This window comes from Chiloscyllium plagiosum, chromosome 16 (assembly GCF_004010195.1).
Source record: "Chiloscyllium plagiosum isolate BGI_BamShark_2017 chromosome 16, ASM401019v2, whole genome shotgun sequence".
Lineage (NCBI taxonomy): Eukaryota > Metazoa > Chordata > Chondrichthyes > Orectolobiformes > Hemiscylliidae > Chiloscyllium > Chiloscyllium plagiosum.
Genome location: NC_057725.1, coordinates 33,252,955 through 33,272,545, shown reverse-complemented (window position 1 = coordinate 33,272,545; position 19,591 = coordinate 33,252,955). Strand labels below are relative to the sequence as shown.

Below are 19,591 nucleotides of genomic sequence, written 5' to 3'. Positions count from 1 at the left end.
AGAAAGAGAGTTAACATTGAGTTTGATAGCACGCTTCCTCAGAACTGAAAAAGGGGTTGAAAAAAGTACTTCAAAACTTTTGATTGAAATAGATGAGGATCCAGGAGAACAGAAGGTGTGGATGTCGAGTGCAAAAGAGAGTTGCTAATTGGGCTGAAAGAGAAATAGAGATGTAAAACTAGTGAAAATTATAAAAGGTGTGGAAGTGTTAAATAGGTCCTCTTGGCTGACAACAAAATAAGCAAGTCATAGATGAGACCAAAGACACCCCAACTGTTATTGACTGGGCCCTTAGCCATGTTAGACTCATTTCTCACTTTCGCACTTGCACCTTCACGTTCTTTCCAGAACAACGGTAGGGTTCCCCTTGTCCTCACTTTCCATCTCAACAGTCTCTGCATTAAAAGTATGATCCTCTAAATCTCCAGCAGGATGCCACCATCAATAATATCTTCCCCTCACTGTCAGTATTTTGCAACAACCATTCCCTCTGTAATATCCTGGTCCACTCCTAATATCTCCTTGCTCTCCGCTGCACCTTCCTATGCAATCACAAATGTGTAATGCTTGCCCATTCAGCACCTCATTATCCAAGGCCTCAAAACATATTTCAGGTGAAGAACCAGTTTATTTCTTCTACTTTCAGTCTAATCCTGTATGTACTATTCACAATGCATTCTCCTTCACACTGGTGAGACCAAAAACAGTCTGGCTGAATGTCATGAAGGTATAGAGGTGTACTGTACTTTAAAAGGGAGAGTGAAAAGCTAGCAGAACTACCTTACACAACAAAGTGTTCTGAACAAGGTAACAATGTAATATTTGGTTGAACAGCTAGAGTAACTGGGTTGCTATGAGACAAAAACAAATTTCAAATTTGGCCAGTTTAAATTATGCCCTAAGATAACAAACTCCAGTCAAGTTTGAATTTAGTATTTTGGGGTATAAATATCAGACATTTTGAACAAGTTAGCCAGAGCGGCAAAGAGAACTACCAAAAGACCAACAGATGTAGGCTGCTAGAACGAACTCAGGATGTCCCTATCTGGAGGAGTTTGCACAGAATAAAAATAAACTGCAAAACCAATCTGGAGAGAAAATCTACAGAGAAAATCTACAGAGACACTCAGCAAAGCCGAATAGTTTTAAAACTTTTTTTGTAAATTGTAATAAGAATTTTTATCGGGCCAGTATTGTAGAGGTAAAAGATAGGTTTAAGAGAAAGGAATTGTAAATAGTCTCTGTTAATAATCTCTGTTAAACTTAAAAAATTGTTGATTTTTATTTTGAATAGTGACTTTGGGGATAGTCTTTTGAATTTTAACAGATTACAGCACGGTGTGAATCTTTTCTGTGTTGCTGATTTAAATTAGCAGAAGGATTTACCCAGTGTCATATCACTGAACACTTTGTGGAACAGAAATGACCCTGATCTTCCAATTGCTTGACATTTTATTAAACCATCTTGTTCTCGTTTCTGTCCTGAGGCAATGTTCCAGAAACAACACCTCATTTTTCCACTTTGTCACTTCACAGCCTCTTAATATTGAATTCCACAACTTCACAGCCCGTGTTCATGATGTCTATCCTCCATGTTTTGTGCACTCTTCTCTCCCCCACATGGACTTGTTTACATCTTGTTTACTTTGTGCTCAGCCTAGAGGATCCATTTTCATCCTTCCACACATTAATTTACACCTTCGTTTCTCTTTCACTTCAATTAGCAATCCTTCTGTCTTTTATACTTGGCTTCCAAAATATCTCCTTACCCAACAACTCCCCTGCCTGTCAGAAGTATTAAACTGCCATTTTCCAACTCTATTTCAGTTCTGAACAGACACACTGAACTGAAAAATGTTAAAAAAAAAAACAACTTTCCCTCGCTCCATAGATGCTGCCAGACCAGAATTTCTCCAGCATTCTCCGCCTTAGAGTTCAATATTTTCCTTGTTTTATTAGTAAAAAGGAGATATAGTGTAAAGCAAGTTTTTCCCAATTTCACAAACACATTAGTAGATTAGCACTTTTACAAGTAAATCAGTGTTGCTGATTATCACTCAAGTTTAATGCTACGTAATTTACTGGTTTGGAGGGAGTGTATAGACAATCAAGACTAGAATTAGCAGATTAAAAAAGGGTAGCTTCCATGTGCAAAGGAACAACTTTACAGCCCAAATGTAAAGAAATAAGCAGCTTTGGGAAACAAGATTTCACACCCCATAAACTAAGCAGCTCAAAACAGTATTGCACTGGAAAGAAGCCAAGTCTTTCTTGCAGCGCAGCACAGCACTATCTGGCTCAAGTCATTGTGAACCAACATCTAGCAGGGCTTCAATTCAAGAATAATCCATTTATTCAAGAATTACCATAGTAGTGGCACAAGGTAAGTAAACCTTGCATTTGTCAGCAAAGCCAAAAATACTCAGCAATTTACATTTTATCAAAACACGAGGGAAGACAGAATAATTGTATATTTCATGCTTGCAAAGGACATACCAATTATGTTTGTTCTTACAACATGCAAGCTAATACATGAATGCTGGAGATTAATGACCAGCTGTTCCTAAGATTGTCATCTTCAAATAAAGTGCAGGCTAGTTTGAAAGGCTGAACAATTATTCCAAGGACAAAGAGGAGAAAAACAGATCAGTGGAAGGGAAGGGAGATAAAAGCAAATACAATTTATTTTAATGCTGCAGTTAGCAACTGCAAAAATCTAGGCTAACTTAGCACATGCTACAACTTTAGAGATATGCATAGTATTGTCAAATTGTTGAGAGAGGATGCCATACCTGCCTTGATGATCCACTAGCTTGGCGCACTTTTTCTGCTACCACTCCCAGTTTCCGTACCAATCTGGTCTGTTTCTCGAATTCTTGTCTCAAACCTTTTCCACACACATATAGCAGACCACCTAAGAGAAGTTCATAGCGCATTCCAAAATATGGATCATGCAGTGAATCTTTCAATAACCTATAAAATTAGAGTGTAATTAAATAATTATATAAAGTTCTTTTTTGAAAGGAGAATGTAAAGTTTCCAACAAGGTCAGGCCACAACAAATCCCAGGATTTCAATCAAGTGAAACCTGCAAAAGCAGAGAGAGGTCGAAAAGACTGGTAAAGAATAATGTTTGACAATCTGCTGACACACAGGAATTATTATCCTCAACACCAAGATAGCACATGATCTGAAATACTAAAATTGCTTAAAAAAAAAGCATGCAGTTTAAAGCATATCACTTAGAGCTATATCAGAAAGACAAGTTTACACTCATGCATAGGCAAAAATGAAAGCTGCAAAATTTTACTGTGTCTGCATTTCAGCATGGACAACTATTTTGACATTAATATTCTCTTTCATCAGCACTGTACAACAAGAGATTTCCACTTTGGTAGATGATAACAGATCTTGATAATATTAAAGTGCACCTCAGAAAAGGTATACACTAATTTCTACCGAATGTAAATTTAATTTTAACTTCATAATTAACTCAATAGAATGACTGAATTGGTCGATGGCAATACATTAGCTTTTTCTATTTACTTGGCTACTGCTGGAGAAAAATCATTGGTGGAAAATGAGAGAGAAAAACAATCCCTCATTCCAGAGTACTGACGTCTGCTTTTCCAAGCAAGTTCGCAGAGAGCAACACTTACTACATGCATAAAGATAGAAATTATCTCCTTACCAGTATAAGTGGTGTGCTACAGCAACATTTCCCAAAGCTCGAGACAAAAGGAATTTCACTAATGCGTTGTCTAGATAACACTCATGCTTCATAGCCTATAAATTAAGTAACAATAAATCGCAATGTATTCAGGCAACATAAATTTTAACATCTTAAGAAAATAGCATAAATTCAGGTTGAGAACTGCAAGATTTACATAATCCAACAAGGAATTCTCTCTTAAAAAGTACGTAAATTAGGTCCTGATTTATTTTGAGCTATTTGATGTCACCGTCAGAATTTGAATACAACAAATTTAAAGTCCAATAGGTAGAATACATAAAATGATAATTGAAAGAGATAGAATTCAATAGCAACCAATAGCTGGTCAGAACAAACACATTAATCCAAATTTTGTTTTGCAAAGAATTCAAACACAGATAAATGAAAGCTGAAAACACACTAAAATTATTCAAAGTGTTGCCTAATAATTCAACATTTGATATGCCTTTAACAAATTATTGGACATTTTCATTTTATTTCCTCAGAACGTAGAGAGAGGGGAAAGTGCAGATGTGCTATATTCAGAATTCCAGAATACATTTAACAAGATGGCACAAAAAAGTTACTACATAAAGCAGCTAATGGCATATGGGGTTACAAATCACAACAGATAGAGAACAACTGATCTAACAGGAAAAAAGACAGTACTAGGTCATTTTTGGGTTGGTCAGATTTCACATGCAGAATGCCACTCATTAGTGGTGGGGGTGTACTATTTATAATTTATTACATTTGACTTGGATGAAGGGATCAAAAAAAAAAAACTTTATTTCTAAATATGCTGAAAATTTCACTTCTTAATAGAAGTAACATTTGATCCTAAAATGTATTTATTTTATGTTTAGATTTACACATTTCAAATGGCTATTCCCACTCAACAATCATGCTGTGATATGGTGAACTGAATCTCAAAAGATGCTGATGCCTTTCCACTGGTACCAAGATGCAGGAAGAGAAAAACTAAACAAAAACCAATCAAGTTTTAAAAAGTCAAATCAAGGTTCCTTCAAAGTTCTCAAAGCAGCAATCCCATTGCCTGAGAGCAGTGAGTAAATTAGCTCAGGCCAACCAAGGGAACACAGCATCACCACTGCTGAGAATTTTATTACAGCTCAGCCAATTACAAGCTAGAATTTCATCTTCCTCTGTTTTGCCCACAAAATGCTTTCAGATTAATCTGTATCCGGTGAGTTGTGCATGAGAAACAAACAAACTCAGACTGCTGAGAATTCAATAACTCAGATTTCAAACAAGCATCAACCTACCTCTACAAACTGAGGAAGATAGTCAATGAGTTCATCGTCACTCATTACTTCAATCCATTTCATTGCTGTGTTTCGCACTTCCTGATCTGCAAACCTACAAAGAATCACTTTGCTCAAAACAAGAAGTAATGCTGCTTCAAACAAGAGACTTTTACTTTGCATTTACAATTCCAACTCAAAATTATATTCTTCAAACTACCAGAACCATTGTAACTTAGATGCAATAGAATCTAACAGTGACTAGTAAGTTTTTTTTTAAAAAAGTCAATAAATGTGACTCAAACATTTTCCTCCCACAAATTAAATGGTACATTTCATAAGAAATAAAGTTTCCAGAGTGAGGGGGGAGTTGGGAAGAGGAAATAAAGCGAGAACGACCTAAAAAAATGGCAATGTAGCATCAAGAGCACAGGGAAAGCAGGGGTTGGCAAGTAGGATTGGTCAGTATTTCTCATCTTTAAAATGGGAATGTTAAATAGATGGTTTGCGTTTCAGTCTCTAGTCTTTTTATTTTTCACAGTAATAGCCTGTATTTGTCAGAGTAAGTACCTACTTACAAGGGTAACAAATAGTTCTGAGTTATGGGCTAGCAGGTTAGGCAGGCCAAGTGAGTGTATTCCCAAGTCTGGGGCATACTGTCTCTTGGAGACAAACACATCCACAAGTATCACAGGATGAACAAGCTTGAAATCAGGGTTTTGGAAAATTGAGGCAGCAGTTGGAGTCATTGTTGCGCAAGGCAGGGGCATCCATGTGTAGACAGGTAGTCCACGTGTGGACTAACAGCGTATAGGCAGTCTAAGAAAACCAGGCTGGGGTCAACAGAATCTATTTTATTTGCTAAATCACTGTTCCATTCTGGAAACCCAACAGTGAGGCAATGGTTTCTCAGGCAGTGCAGCCAGAACCCTTATCATGAGATGAAACACAAGCAAGAGAATGAAAGAGGAATAATCATAGAGGATTCCATAGTTGAGCAATCTCAGGCATTTGGGGCATTAAACACGACTCAAGGATATTGTGTTGCCTTCCTCATGCCAAGATCAAAGATATCATGGACCAGCTACATCCTTCTGGGGAGTACAGTTCAGCCAGAACTCATGGTCCATTTTGGTAACAATGATATGATAGGAAAAAGGATGTCGTCCTGAATGCAGATTTCAGGGGAGTTAGAAGGAAATTAAGAAATCAGACTGCAAGGGCAGTGGTATCAGGATTACTCCCAGTGCCACATTCCAGTAGGATAGAGGTCATCAGATTCTTAAGGCATTGGAATCTGTTCTGGGGAAGCAAGACTTGTATAATGGGTTTTAACTTAATGAGAGAGTGACACTGACAGCTTCTCAGAGAAAATGTGCTAGTTTAAACTAGCTTGCCAAAAAGGGGGAAAACCAATGTGTAATCCAAATTGGAAGTAAATTGATAATAGGAAGTAGTAAAAGAAAATAGGTAGACTTGAAGACAGAAGAAACAAAGGCAAGCACAATGCATAATTTGAAAACGGAATGACAAAGTTAAAGGCACTCTAGCAGAATGCGTGCAGCACTCATTAGGTTGATGATCTAAAGGCACAATAAGAAATATAGGGTATGATCTAATGATCATTTCAGAAACATGAATGTATGGTTACCTAAGATATTCAACATTTAGGAAGGACAGACAAGGAGGAAAATGAAGTGATATTGCACTGATAAAGGAATGGGATTGGTACATTAGCAAGAAGATCTCAGATTGAAAGACCAATGTGTAGAATCTGTTTGGATGGAACTCAAAACAGAAAAAGGGGCAGCAGGCATTGGGTTGGAGTTATTTTTAGTCCACTAAAAATAGCAGTAGTGTGGGTATTAATCAGGAGGTAAGAGAAACAAGTATGGGCAACATAATTATCATGTGTGACTTCAATTTGCATACAGCTTGGGAAAAGAAATTAAGCAATGAAGTCGTGGGATGCATTTCTGGACAATATTAGAGAGGGTTTTCCAGAGCAGTATGTTGAAGAGCAAACTGAAGGATATGCTATTGTGTAGCAAGTATGTGATATTGAATAAAATATTAATTAAAAAAGGGGAGCTGACAGACAAAACAGGTTTTGATTTTAAAAACCCGTTGATAAATTGTCCCACAGGAGTTGCTTAGAAAAGTTAAATGATATTTGCAATGAACTGGCATGGATTAATGATTGGCTAAAAGAGGAAAATGCAATAAATGAGTCAGTCATTGTCACTTTGGCTGACTGTGACTAGTGGGGTGCCACAAGAATCAGTACTTGGGTTTTAACATAGTTCAGTGATTTAGAGGTTGAGATCAAATGTAATAATAAAGCTCATTGTGAGCAGCTGTTGTGAAGATTTAAAAAAAAGTTTCAGTAGTGTTTGGACAAACAGAAGGATACCCACTTTGGTAGGAAGAACAAATGTGCAGGGTATTTCTTAAATGGTGCAAGGTTGGAAGGTTGAGATGTTAGAAAGGATCTAGGTATCCTGGTTGATAAATCACAGGAAGAAAACATGCTGATGCAGCTAGCTATTAGGATGACAAATGGAATGTCAACTTTTATTGCAAGGGGAACTGTTCCATTATATTGGAGCTTGATTAGATTGCACCTAGAGAATGAGGTGCAGTTTAGTATTGTAACCTCAGGAACTATATTGTTGCCATTGAGAGTGTGTAACGAAGGTTCACCAGTCTTGCTCCCAAGACAGGTGAACTGCTCTACAACAAGTGATTGGACAGAGTCTGTATTCTCAAGTTTAAGGAGTGAGACATGATCACATTGAAACTTAGAGAGTCAAGGAGTCCAAAACTGGAGGGTGTAGGTTTGAGGCAAGAGAGAAAAATTTTAAAAGGACCGAAGGGATAACTTTTTTTTAAAAAAAAAACAGAGGGTGGTGTGTGCACGGAATGAACTGCCAGAGGAAGTGGTGGAGGCAGGTATATCTATAACATTTAATAGGCATCTGGATGGATATGGGAATAGGAATAGGTCAGAGGATATGGGCCAAATAGGACTAAATTAATTCTAGTCAGCATGGAAGAGTTGGGCTGAAGGGTCTGTTTCTGTGCTGCACAACTCTATGACTATGACTCAAAAGGAACAGACAGGAAAGATGCAGTTACGATGCGGGGGGGGGGGGGAAAGAGAAAGAGAGCATAATTTAAAAAGTAAGAGATGCCATTTAGGTCTGCGATGGGGAGAAGTTATTTTACAGAGGTTTATCAACCATTGTACATCTCTAACAGAGGGCCGTGGAAGCAGTCTTTGAGCAAAATACCATAATCCAGGAGCACAAGTAGGCCACTCAGCCATTATGTGTGCTCAGCCATTCAAATGAGATAACGGATGAATTGATAATCCTCAACTCTGCTTTCCTGCCTTTTCCCCATAACCCTTGATTCTTTTTTACTGATAAATAAAATCTGTAAATTTCAACCTTGAATACGCTTAGTGATCAAGATGATCTTGAAGGTAATCCTCAAACATGTGACTTTTGCACTGCCCACCTTGACTGAAGGTCAACCACCTGAAGGAGCAGCGCTCCAAAAGCTAGTGTGCTTCCAATTAAACCTGTTGGACTATAACCTGGTGTTGTGATTTTCGACTTTGTACTCCTTGACTGAAGTTTCAAGTAAGATGATTTGATTGAAATTCATGACGTGAATTCAAAGTACCGAAATGTATTGCATGATAGTACTGCCAAAGGAAAATAAAAGATTACAATAATAAAGTTTGAGACACTGGGCCATTAGTGACATGCAGCTTTACAGGTTCCTCTAGCTTCTTGACTGTTGTTTTGCTCTTATAAGAACAGTGATTGTGGTAGGACTCAACCAGCAGGGGCTCCAGAACCAATCCATTGTAATTTGTACTGATGGAATACAGAATGGCCTATTATAGAGTATTTAAGATCTGTGCTTCCTCTTGGAAAACACTGGACAGTAACTAACAGTAGGACATGTCAGAAATCAATCAGCAATAGGATACAGGACAACTCTGCTTATAATGCAGTTTTGTTTTATTTTTGATACAAACTTACTTAGAATCCAGTAGTTCCAGGGCAGCAACAGGTGAGAGTGGTTTCCATTGACGCAGCAGAGCGTAAACTTCTGGGACAGTATCCCAGTCCCAACTTGGTGCACTAGCAAGTAACTTTGGAAGGCTGTTACTGTGGGAAAAACAATACTGTCTCATATCCCATAAGAGTTCTTTCTCTGCCTTGGAAAGTCTGTTGATTTAAAAAAAAAAAGTGTTAGTTAAGCATTTAATTTCCTTTTTTTTGCTGCGTAATACTTGAAAAGCAAATCGGTTTTCATTCCTTTTATTGACGAAGACCCTCTGACCACATGCAAGGTTCCAAAGGACTGTAATGCTATTCTTTTGTTTAATAAAGGAAAGGATAATCCAGGAAATTATAGGCAGGTGAGTGTGATGTCTGTGGTGGGAGAGCTCTTGGAGAAGATACTGAAGGACAAGATATGCACATTTGGAAGAAAATGGACTAGTTAGTGACAGGCACCACAGTTTTATACAGGGAAAGTAATGCCTCATTGACCGATTGAAATTTTTGAAGAGGTGACAAACAGAATTGATGAGGGAAGGGCTGTGGATATAGTTTATATGGACTTTGGCAATGCATTCGATAAACTCCTATATGGCAGATTTGGTACAAAAGCTAAAGATCACATGGGAGTCAGGGGCGAGCCGGCTTGATCGACACAAAACTGGCCCAGTTATAGAAGTCAGAGGGTCACGGAGGAAAGGTATTTTCCAGAATGGAGACCGGTAACTGATGATGTTCCACAAGGATCAGTTGTGTCCTCTGTTGTTTGTAGCATGTATAAATCATCTGGAGGAAAGTGTGGGTGGCCTGATTAGTAAGTTTGCAGACGGCATGAAGACTGGTGGAGTTGCTGAGAGTGCTGACGATTGTGAAAGGATACAACAGGATATAGATAGATTGGCGAGTTAGACACAAATGGCAGATGGAGTTTTATCCAGACAAATGAGAGATGATACCTAAATTTGTTCACCCAAAATGTATGAATTATACTATAATGGCAGAACCCATTGATACCGATGGATCTAAGCATGCAGGTCCACAGTTCCCCAAAAGTGGCAACACAGGTGGCCAAGGTGATTAAGGTGGTATATGGTATGCTTGCCTTCATCAGCCAGGACATGGTGTACAAGAGCTGGCAAACCATTTTGCAGCTATATAAAACCCTTATTAGGTTGCATTTCGAGTATTGTGTGCAGTTTTGGTTGCCGCACTACCAGAAGGATGTAGAAGCTTTGGAGAGTGCACAGAAGATTCACTAGGATGTTACCTGGTCTCGAGGGCATTAACTATGAGGAAAGGTTAAAAAGACTAGGATTGTTCTCACTAGAAAGGCAGCAGTTGAGAGGAGACCTGATAGAGGTCTCCAAAATTATAAGAGGCATAGATAGGGCGGATAGTCAGAGGCTTTTTCCCAGGGTTGAAATTTCAACTTCAAGGGGCTACAGGTCCAAGGTGAGAAGGGAAAGTTGAAGGGTGATGTGCAAGGGACGTTTTTCAGTGTGGTCGGAGCCTGGAATGCACTGTCAGAAGGGGTGGAGGAGACAAAAAGAAACAATGCAGATGCTAGAATTCAAGGTAGCAAGCATGAGGCTAGAAGAACACAGCAAGCCAGGCATCAGCATGAGAAGGTGCAGAAGTCAATGTTTCAGATGTAACTCTTCTTCAGGGCTGGGGGTGGGTGTAAGGGGAGCTGCAGAAAAAGGGGATGGGGGCAGCGTGGGGAGGTGGGGATGGGTGAACACAGGTAGAGGTACAAATTGGTTGGGAGACAGTGAAGTCTGCAGACACTAGAGATCAGAGTTGAAAGTGAGTTGCTGGAAATCGGTTGGTCAATGGGAGGAATTAATCCGGTTGGAGGGTGGAAAGGTTAAATGAAGGGAATGGAAGGGAGGGGGAGGGACAAGGGCTGGGAAAGGAGGTTACTTAAAATTGGAGAACTCAACATCAAGTCCTCCAGGCTGTAGGCTGCTCAGCTGGAAGAGGAGGTATTGTTTCTCCAATTTGTGATCTGATTTGTTGTGACAATGGAAGAGTCCAAGGATGGTTATGTCAGAAAGGGAATGGGAATTAAAGTGGATGGCTTCTAGGAGGTCAGGTCAGCCCCTGCAGGCCCAGCTGAGTTGCCAGATGAAACATTCCTTTAGTTTATGTTTGGACTCCCTGACATAGGGAAGACCACAGCAGGAGCACTAGTACAATAAACTAGGTTGGAAGAGAGTCAGGTGAACCTCTCACCTGGATGGACTGTTTGGGGCCCAGAATGGAGGTGAGGGGGTTGGTATATCGACAGGTTTTTACAACTTTTACGAATGAAGGGGTAGGTACCTGGGGTTTTGGAGAAGGGGGGGGGGTGGCGGCAAAATTGCAAGCATGGGATAGAGAATTTGCAGGATACAGGGTGGGAGTTCAAGTCCAGGTAGTTGTGAGAGCCTAAACATCTGTCTGGAGCCGGTCACCAGAGATGGAAATGGTGTCGTTAGAAAGGAGAGGGACGTGTCGGAGATGAACCAAGTGATTTTAACAGTGGGGTGGAAGGTGTGGGCGACGTCAATGAACTACTTCAGTTCAGCCTGGGTGCAGGATGCTGCGCCGAATCAGTCATCGATGTAACAGTGGAAGAATTGGGACACAGTCTCTGCATAGAAGAAGAGGGGCTGTTTAGTGTTGCTGAAGGAGAGGGAGGTGTAGCCGGGGCCCATCTGAATGCCTAAAACAACACCCTGCATTTGGAGGAAGTGGGAACAGTTTTAAAAAAAAAATTAAGGGTGAGGATGAGTTCATTGAGACAGGGGGGGGGGGTTTATTGAAGGGGCGGTGGGGGAAGAGAAATGGATGGGTCTGTTGGAGAGGAAGAAGCTGAGGGCCTAGAAGCCATCCTCGTGGGATATGAACATGTATAAGAACTGCCTGTCCATAGTGAAAATAAAGCACTGGGAGCCAGAGAACTGGAAGTTACTGAAGAGGTGGAGGATGTGGGTTCGTGTTGCAGGTGTGGGTGGGAAGTGCCTGAACCAAGGGGGAAGAGGATGGAGTTAAAATAGGATTACAAGTGTTCAGTGGGGCAGGAACATGCAGAGATGATGGGTCAGCTGGGGTAGTTGGGCTTGGATGGTTACGTGAATGGAAGGGAGTCGAGAGATATGGGTCACAAAGGCAGAAGGTTTGTTTTTTTAGTTTAGTTAGGGCATGATGATTGGCACAGGCTTAGAGGGCCAAAGGGCCAAAAACTACTTTTTTATTTTGTTCACACTGTATATTCTACAGCTACAAGCCATGGTCATTTGTCACAGATAGTGGTCATAAAATTTGAAAATCCAAATTGCTGGTATCCTCCTTAATGCACAGACCCCTGTACTCCCCCTGCATGAGTCTCTTACAAAGTATTTTGAAGTATATACCAAAGTTGACAACTGACTCCAACTTCACATTTATCACGTGGGAAAATCAGAGTCCTAGAAGAATTCCAAAGTAACGATTCATTCCTGACCAGTGATTAATACGTTCCCCAAACAGAATTTCAATTTGTAGCAAAAATGCACTAAATAGCCCAGTGCATGCAACATAAAATGGAATACATTTGCTTGCCACGACAATTGATTGAAAGGGGAAGAACAGTAATGAACGTCATGCTGTTCTTTAGAGAAGTATGGCATTTCTGTTCGGGTGTGCATCCCCAAAAGTATTGTTAATTTCACAAGCAATCAAACAGTCTTGAAGCATCTGTTGCATATTAAAACTGGAGGCAATTAAACAGGTACACAAGAGGACTTGCAGCTAAAAAAAGGACCAAAACTGCAATGAGCCATGTATAATGCATGGCTGTAACAAAAAAAACAAAGCAGTCTCAACAAATCTCTTGCTACTGAATTTGTTTTTAAAGAAAATTTTTAAATAATCTTAAATACACAACGTCCAGTAATCTCAAATCTCAGAATTTACTACCTGCTAATATACAGACTATTCTGGAACAAAAAAGTGTTGAAATGACACCATCCTGAAACAGCCCCATATACACTGTAGTGGCATGTAGTCACTGCTGCAAAGCAGCCAAAAGAGCCAGAGACATTCCCAGGGGTTACCATTTTGTGAATATACCTTGCCTGGATCAGTTGTCTCTGGATCAGTGGTGCTGGAAGAGCACAGCAATTCAGGCAGCATCCGACGAGCAGCAAAATCGACGTTTCGGGCAAAAGCCCTTCATCAGGAATAAAGGGCTGCTCGTCGATTTTGCTGCTCGTCGGATGTTGCCTGAATTGCTGTGCTCTTCCAGCACCTGCAGTCATTGTTTTTACCTCGTGGATCAGTTGTCTGCTTCAACTTCAACAAGGGTTTCTCCAGGGACTCAGACATGACAGACTTGCTAACTGAATCCTTGAACTGTGCTCAGTGGGTCACATTTGATGAGCCAACAAAAGGACTTCCTCAGTTCAAACCAGAAACGTTAGATATCTATTGACACTTCAGAGCAGCTCAGTGATCATTAATACCTCGCTGTCAACAGATAGCGAGCCATCTCCTTTGCACAGAGAAGGCGACACTAGGAACAATGAAGAAACAAATCCAGGGATCGCAGAGATCTTTCTACTCGCAGTGTCTTTTTCTGACAATTTCAGATGTTTGCCAGAACCCTTCACCACCCTATAACTGGTTAGAGTACTACAAACCAACAAGCTGGGCAACTGCTGGCAGTTGCATCAACATCTTCCAGAGTTCTGGATGTATGTTTGCTCACTGAGCTGAAAGGCTAGTTTTCAAACGTTTCATCACCATACTAGGTAACATCAGTGAGCCTCCGGTGAAGCACTGATGTTATGGCCCGCTTTCTATTTGTGTTTACGTTTCCTTGGGCTGGTGATGCCATTTCCTGTTCAAATAATTCACAAACCAGGAGCACCCCCTCAGACCCATATTCTCACTATCTGGAACACTAACATACAGATTAGCCAAAATAACTACACCAAAGACTAAAACACTTAGTAGAAGAATCACACCATTCCATTCATTCCACCCAAGAATTCCTGAACAAAGGCACCAAGATAGAAGAGGATGAAATAATAGTCTCCTTTGACATAACAGCCCTGTTCACATCCATCAACATCAACCTGGCCAAAGAAACACTGACTACACAATTAGAAGAACCAAAGACAAATACACTAGTGTTGAAGGAAACTCCTGAGACACAGACCTTGAGAACTGATTAGTTTATTAGATATATCACAGAGAATTCACCGTCCTAACTGTGGTTCGGTGCTATTCCGAAATACATCAAGATACTAAAGGACTATACAGAAAAAGTAGATCGGAACTGATCATTAACTACAAGGCTTGGATATGCTCACAAGTTGGTACTAAATCAGAGGTCAATCATTAGGTTCAGAACTAAACATTATTATGCATTCCACAAGGTGGACCAAAACAAAATGGTATCACAGTTTGTCCTATACACACAGCACATTAACACTAAGCAGAGAGATCCTTAATTAGCTGGATGACCGTGAAATGGCAATAATTCGTGAAGGAAGCAGAGCTAATTGACAAGTCTATGTCCGCTTGACTGCTTAAGCAGCATGCATTGACCATTTATCAAAAGTGGGAAAAACACAAACTTGACACAGGCTGGAGGCCTCCGAGATAAGGCCTACTTTTAATATTAACTCATAGTAAGGGAGGCATAGCTGACAAAGCTCTGGATTTACAAAATGGCTTCTCAGCTGGAATAGGAAAATGGCTTCCAGGCAAACCATGTCAACTTTCCCCAACAACCAGATACCACCAACTTCATCAGCAAAGACAACATCAAACTGGTGGACTTATGCCTTACCACCCACTTCACTTTCAACAAAACCTACAGACAAACCAATGGAACGCCCACTGGATCTCCAATATCAGGGTTCTTTGCAGAGACAGTAATGCAAAGACTAACAAATAGCTCTGCCAACCATCCAACCCAAATGTTGGATCTGCTACGTGGAAGACACCTTTGTCATCACTAAACAAAAATGATAGAGGAAGCCTTCAAGATCATCAACAATATCCTTACAGATGTAAATTTCACAAAAGAGGAAGAAAACCACAACAAACTGCCATTCCTCGATATCACAGTAGAGCGAATAATCAGTGGGGAGATTCAAACCAGCGTCTACAGGAAAACAACACATATGAACCAAATACTGAACCACTGAAGAAATCATCTCGACACGCACAAATGAAGCTGCATTATTTCAATGAGCCACCATACACTGCAGCACTGAGGAATTATGAAGAGCAGAAGAAAACCACCGACAACGTATTCTAAAAGAACAGGTATCCAATGAACACGGTCCATCAATTTCTCAGCAACAAAGCAGACAAAATGCACCCAGAAGCCCTAGCCACTCTCCTACATCAAAGGCATCTCAGAAATGACTACCAGACTACTCCGACCTCTTGGCATCATGGTAGCCCACAAACCTGCCAACACACTAAAATAGCAGCTAATGAACTTGAAAAGACCCTTTATAGGCAACAAGAAAAACGAATGTCATTTACAAAATAATTTGCAAGAACTGTAACAAACACTACATTGAACAAACAGACAGAAAACTAGCCACCTGGATACATGGACATCAACTAGCCAAAAAAGATATGACCCACTCTCACTAGTATCCTTACATACAGATGAGGAAGGACACCACTTTGACTGGGACCACACACCCATCCTAAGACAAGTAAAACAGAGACATGCACCAGAATTCCTAGAAGCATGGCATTCCACCTGGAACTCCATCAACAAACACATCGATTTGGATCCCATCTATTACCCTCTGATAAGTACAGGAAATGACATCAACTCCCCAAGGAAACCTAAACACAAATAGAAAGTAGGACATAACACCAGCGCTCACTGGAGATCACTGATGATGTTTCCTCATATGGTGACAAATCATCTGAAAACAAACCACCCAGAACCTCAACTTGAGCTACAAATCTTCTCCAAACCCGCTATCTTCCAGGGTTCTTAAAACACCATAGCCCATGGACGTACTTTTGGTTGTCCTAATTCATTACAAGGGTCACATGCCAAGAAACTGGTGCATGTCTAAAGTAATCAGCCTCCAAAAGAAAAAAAAAACAGGCAAAGACCCAAATCATTATCAAACTACTGACCAATAACCTAGTAGTTTCAGGACAGTAGAACATATAACAGGTATTTAGGGTGGTTATTGGTGCATACTGTCTGAAGAGCCTTCTGTGTGCTTTAGATCTTAAATCACAAAGTGAAAAACATCCCAAGGCAGCTTTTGACAAGGAAGGAGCACTTGATTAAATCTTCATAATAATCCCAAACATTTAAATGCATTTCACAGAAACCCAAAGCAGGGAAATTTCCCTTGACCTCACTATTAGAATTTGGTTTATTCATCAAAATATCAAGAATTCTTCCTCTCTTGGTTATACATACCACTGAATTGTGACTCCAGAAAACATGGTTCAGGTTGCAAAAAGGTGACTAGACATCCACTTGGAATAAAGAGACAGTTGGACAATTCCTGGAGCCTGATTTAGCCTAACTCTCAAGTTTTGCACCAATAACCTCCTTCCAACCTGGGCCCAGAAGTTTTTTTTTAAAAAAAAAGTTGTAGCACAAAAGCTTAAACTCTCCAAGCTGGAAAACACAGAACGACGATCTTCTGAAGTTGATCAACTACTCCAAGATACGGTATCAAGCACTAGTAAAACAATCCAGCTTCATAATACCAACACTAAGAGGGACCAGAACATCAACCTGGATGGCCAGAAACTGAAACACTAGCCTCATTGTCTGGGTGTCACTCTTGACAGAACCTCAACATACAGATGATAAAAAAAAATTAAATCCCTCAACAACCTTCCCAGTCAACTAGCTAGAATTGCATGGGGATCACAGGCCAAGGCTCCAACAGTCTCTGCTCATCATCATTTACTCACCTGCTGAATTCTCTATCTCAGAATGGTTCTTATCTCTCCACATCGATTGGTGTTGGTACGTAACCCAACACCAAGAGACTCTTTGGACAACTTCTGAGGACTCATGATAGGAGAAGCCATTCACCAGAATTGACACTCAGGCCCCACTGCATATCCACCTAGCTTTGATTTCCCATTGCAACAGTGGCCATTTTAAACCATTCTGCAATATGCCCAGACCTCTGTGCAGCCAGCCGATGGCAGTAGAGGAATAAAGACTATCCAGGCTACAACGACGGTGCTGTCCAAACAATGGTTTGCATTCTGGAGGAATGTTCCCTGACTAAACTGGGAGGCAAGCTTGAAGGACTGTATTTATGCACTGACAAGGCAATTACTTGGCTTTGTGACAATGCACTTAATAAATAATAGCAATTCTGGAATTTAGCAAGTGCATATAACCAAAAAAGTGCATGAAGTACCTAATCTGCCATCAAGCCTTGAACCAATTTGCATTGCAGCTATGTTCTGAGACTCCACCTCGAGAGAGACCGACTATAAACAGTCCTCAATTGCCCGATGGGAAAGTTAATGCAGCACAGTCATTTAGACCAACAAGCAGACATCTTATTGGCATCCTGTACAGAATTAGTTTATACATAAACAGAGTTCAGGAGCCAAAATTATTGGAAAGTTGCTGCAATTCTGCTTGCACAACATACTTTTAGGCAACATACTTGGAGCCACATTTTAAGCATCTAACTCATAATTTAAATTTAAAATGATAGAATAAAGGAAAGATGATAATTAAGTTCTGTGATCTGAACATCTAGTTGCAAACAGCAAGTTGAAGCATTACATAAAATAACTGCAAAACAGAAACAAATCTCAAAAGGTTAAGCATGCAGAAACTTGCACGGATTTCAAGCAGGTTTAAGTACAGTGTCAATTTCAAGATTGATCCAACAAATCAAGACTTTTGCTTGATGTTTGGCACAATTTTTATAAGACACCAACCGATATAGAATGCAGGAAGGAAGGAAAGAAATTGATCTGTTACAGGCAACTGGCCTTTAAAGATGGAAGATGTTGTTGTGAATTTATCCCCAGCTCCAATTACATTTTCTTCCTTTGGCTCAGGAGTCAGTTTTTGTTCCGCAACAGATCCATTTCAGGTCAGCTAACTCAACAAACCAAGTGAACCTGGGTATGTATAGTTTAACAGTTTGCTTTTACTAGCAGCCTTTTGAAGAGTGACATTTTTTGTCTTTGAAGGATGCCTGTTTAATATGCATTCTGTCGTTTGAAGGAGGATTTGGGTTAGAAATAAAAAGTCCTTTTCATATTAATTTAAATAATAGATGTCAACCAAGTAAAACAATGAAATGATTCATTATAGAAGCTGCAAATGACATTTAGATACCAGTTCACCTCTATTTAATTCACTGATAACTTGCAATGTAATTGCATAAGACCGATTATAGCATTTGCAGCACTTTGAGAATATGCAATGGAGTAGTTGAATTACCAACATTGTAAACTTAACTTCTAAACATGTGGCCTTTAGTAGGACCCTATGAATGGCAACAAAAATATGAAATCAAAAACATGTCCATGGGAAGAACCTACTCATATGTCAAATCTTTGGCAAACACCTCAAGAAGCTGTTTCTGGAAACTTTGATCGAGTGTTTCAAAATCAAGCTCAACCATTCGGCTGGGTTGTGGAGGACAGTAGACTATATCAAAGGTGAATGATGGAAAGTCCACCTAAATTTTAAAAAAAATATAGATTAGTAGCTGATTTCTATTGTTCAGTTGTACATAAAAAAAACCACATTTATATTGAAAAGCTATAGCTGCTCAGCTGATCCAAAAGTTAAAAACTTAACCAGAACAAGCTTATTGTCCATAATGTCTGCAAAGTGCCTAAATGAAAATAGCGCACACAATCTGACAATTTTGCTGCTTTATAATAGGAAAACTAATTTAATTAGGCAAGTTACCTTGCATTCAAATCTTGAACAGAATTGAGGCAATGCAGATAGCTACCATTATTTTCTGTGTAGATGATATGATAATCTGAAGTTAAGGCATGTCAAAGGCCAAATGCAAACATTGTTAGATCTGCACAATAAACCCAAAAGAGACATCAACATTCTGACATTTGATGTAACTATCTAATGATGGTAAGTTACAGCTCAAGCCTGGGTACAATGCCATCAAATTCTATCAAGCTCTGCATTCACTCTCTGCTGATCTTAATCTCTACACCCTTTGATAACTGTAAACTGGTCATCCTAAACCATCCATCTGAGGTGGATTGCTGTCATCTGGAGCTATTACTGTCTTTGTTCATAATGGCAGCATGGTGGCTCAGTGGTTAGCACTGCTGCCTCAGCGCCAGGGACCCGGGTTCGAATCCAGTCTCAGGCAACTGTCTGTGTGGAGTTTGCAGGTTATTCCTGTGTCTGCATGGGTTTCCTCCAGGTGCTCTGGTTTCCTCCTACAGTTCAAAGATGTGCAGGTTAGATGGATTGTTCATGCTAAATTGCCCAGAGTGACCAGGGATGTGCAGGTTAGGTGGATTAGCTGTGTGAAGTGCATAGT

General features: G+C 40.0%; 1 protein-coding gene across 1 annotated transcript in view; it reads right to left on the bottom strand.

Moving 5' to 3' along the window:
• Positions 1-19,591, bottom strand: part of pik3c2a (phosphatidylinositol-4-phosphate 3-kinase, catalytic subunit type 2 alpha) — a 100,515-nt gene that overhangs the window by 25,270 nt on the left and 55,654 nt on the right. The window contains exons 14-18 of the mRNA XM_043705773.1: positions 18,612-18,751; positions 9,033-9,221; positions 4,999-5,092; positions 3,692-3,786; positions 2,793-2,973 (exon numbers count right to left, since the gene is read on the bottom strand). Coding sequence (XP_043561708.1) covers positions 2,793-2,973; positions 3,692-3,786; positions 4,999-5,092; positions 9,033-9,221; positions 18,612-18,751 — 699 coding nt within the window. The remainder of the gene's footprint in view (positions 1-2,792; positions 2,974-3,691; positions 3,787-4,998; positions 5,093-9,032; positions 9,222-18,611; positions 18,752-19,591) is intronic.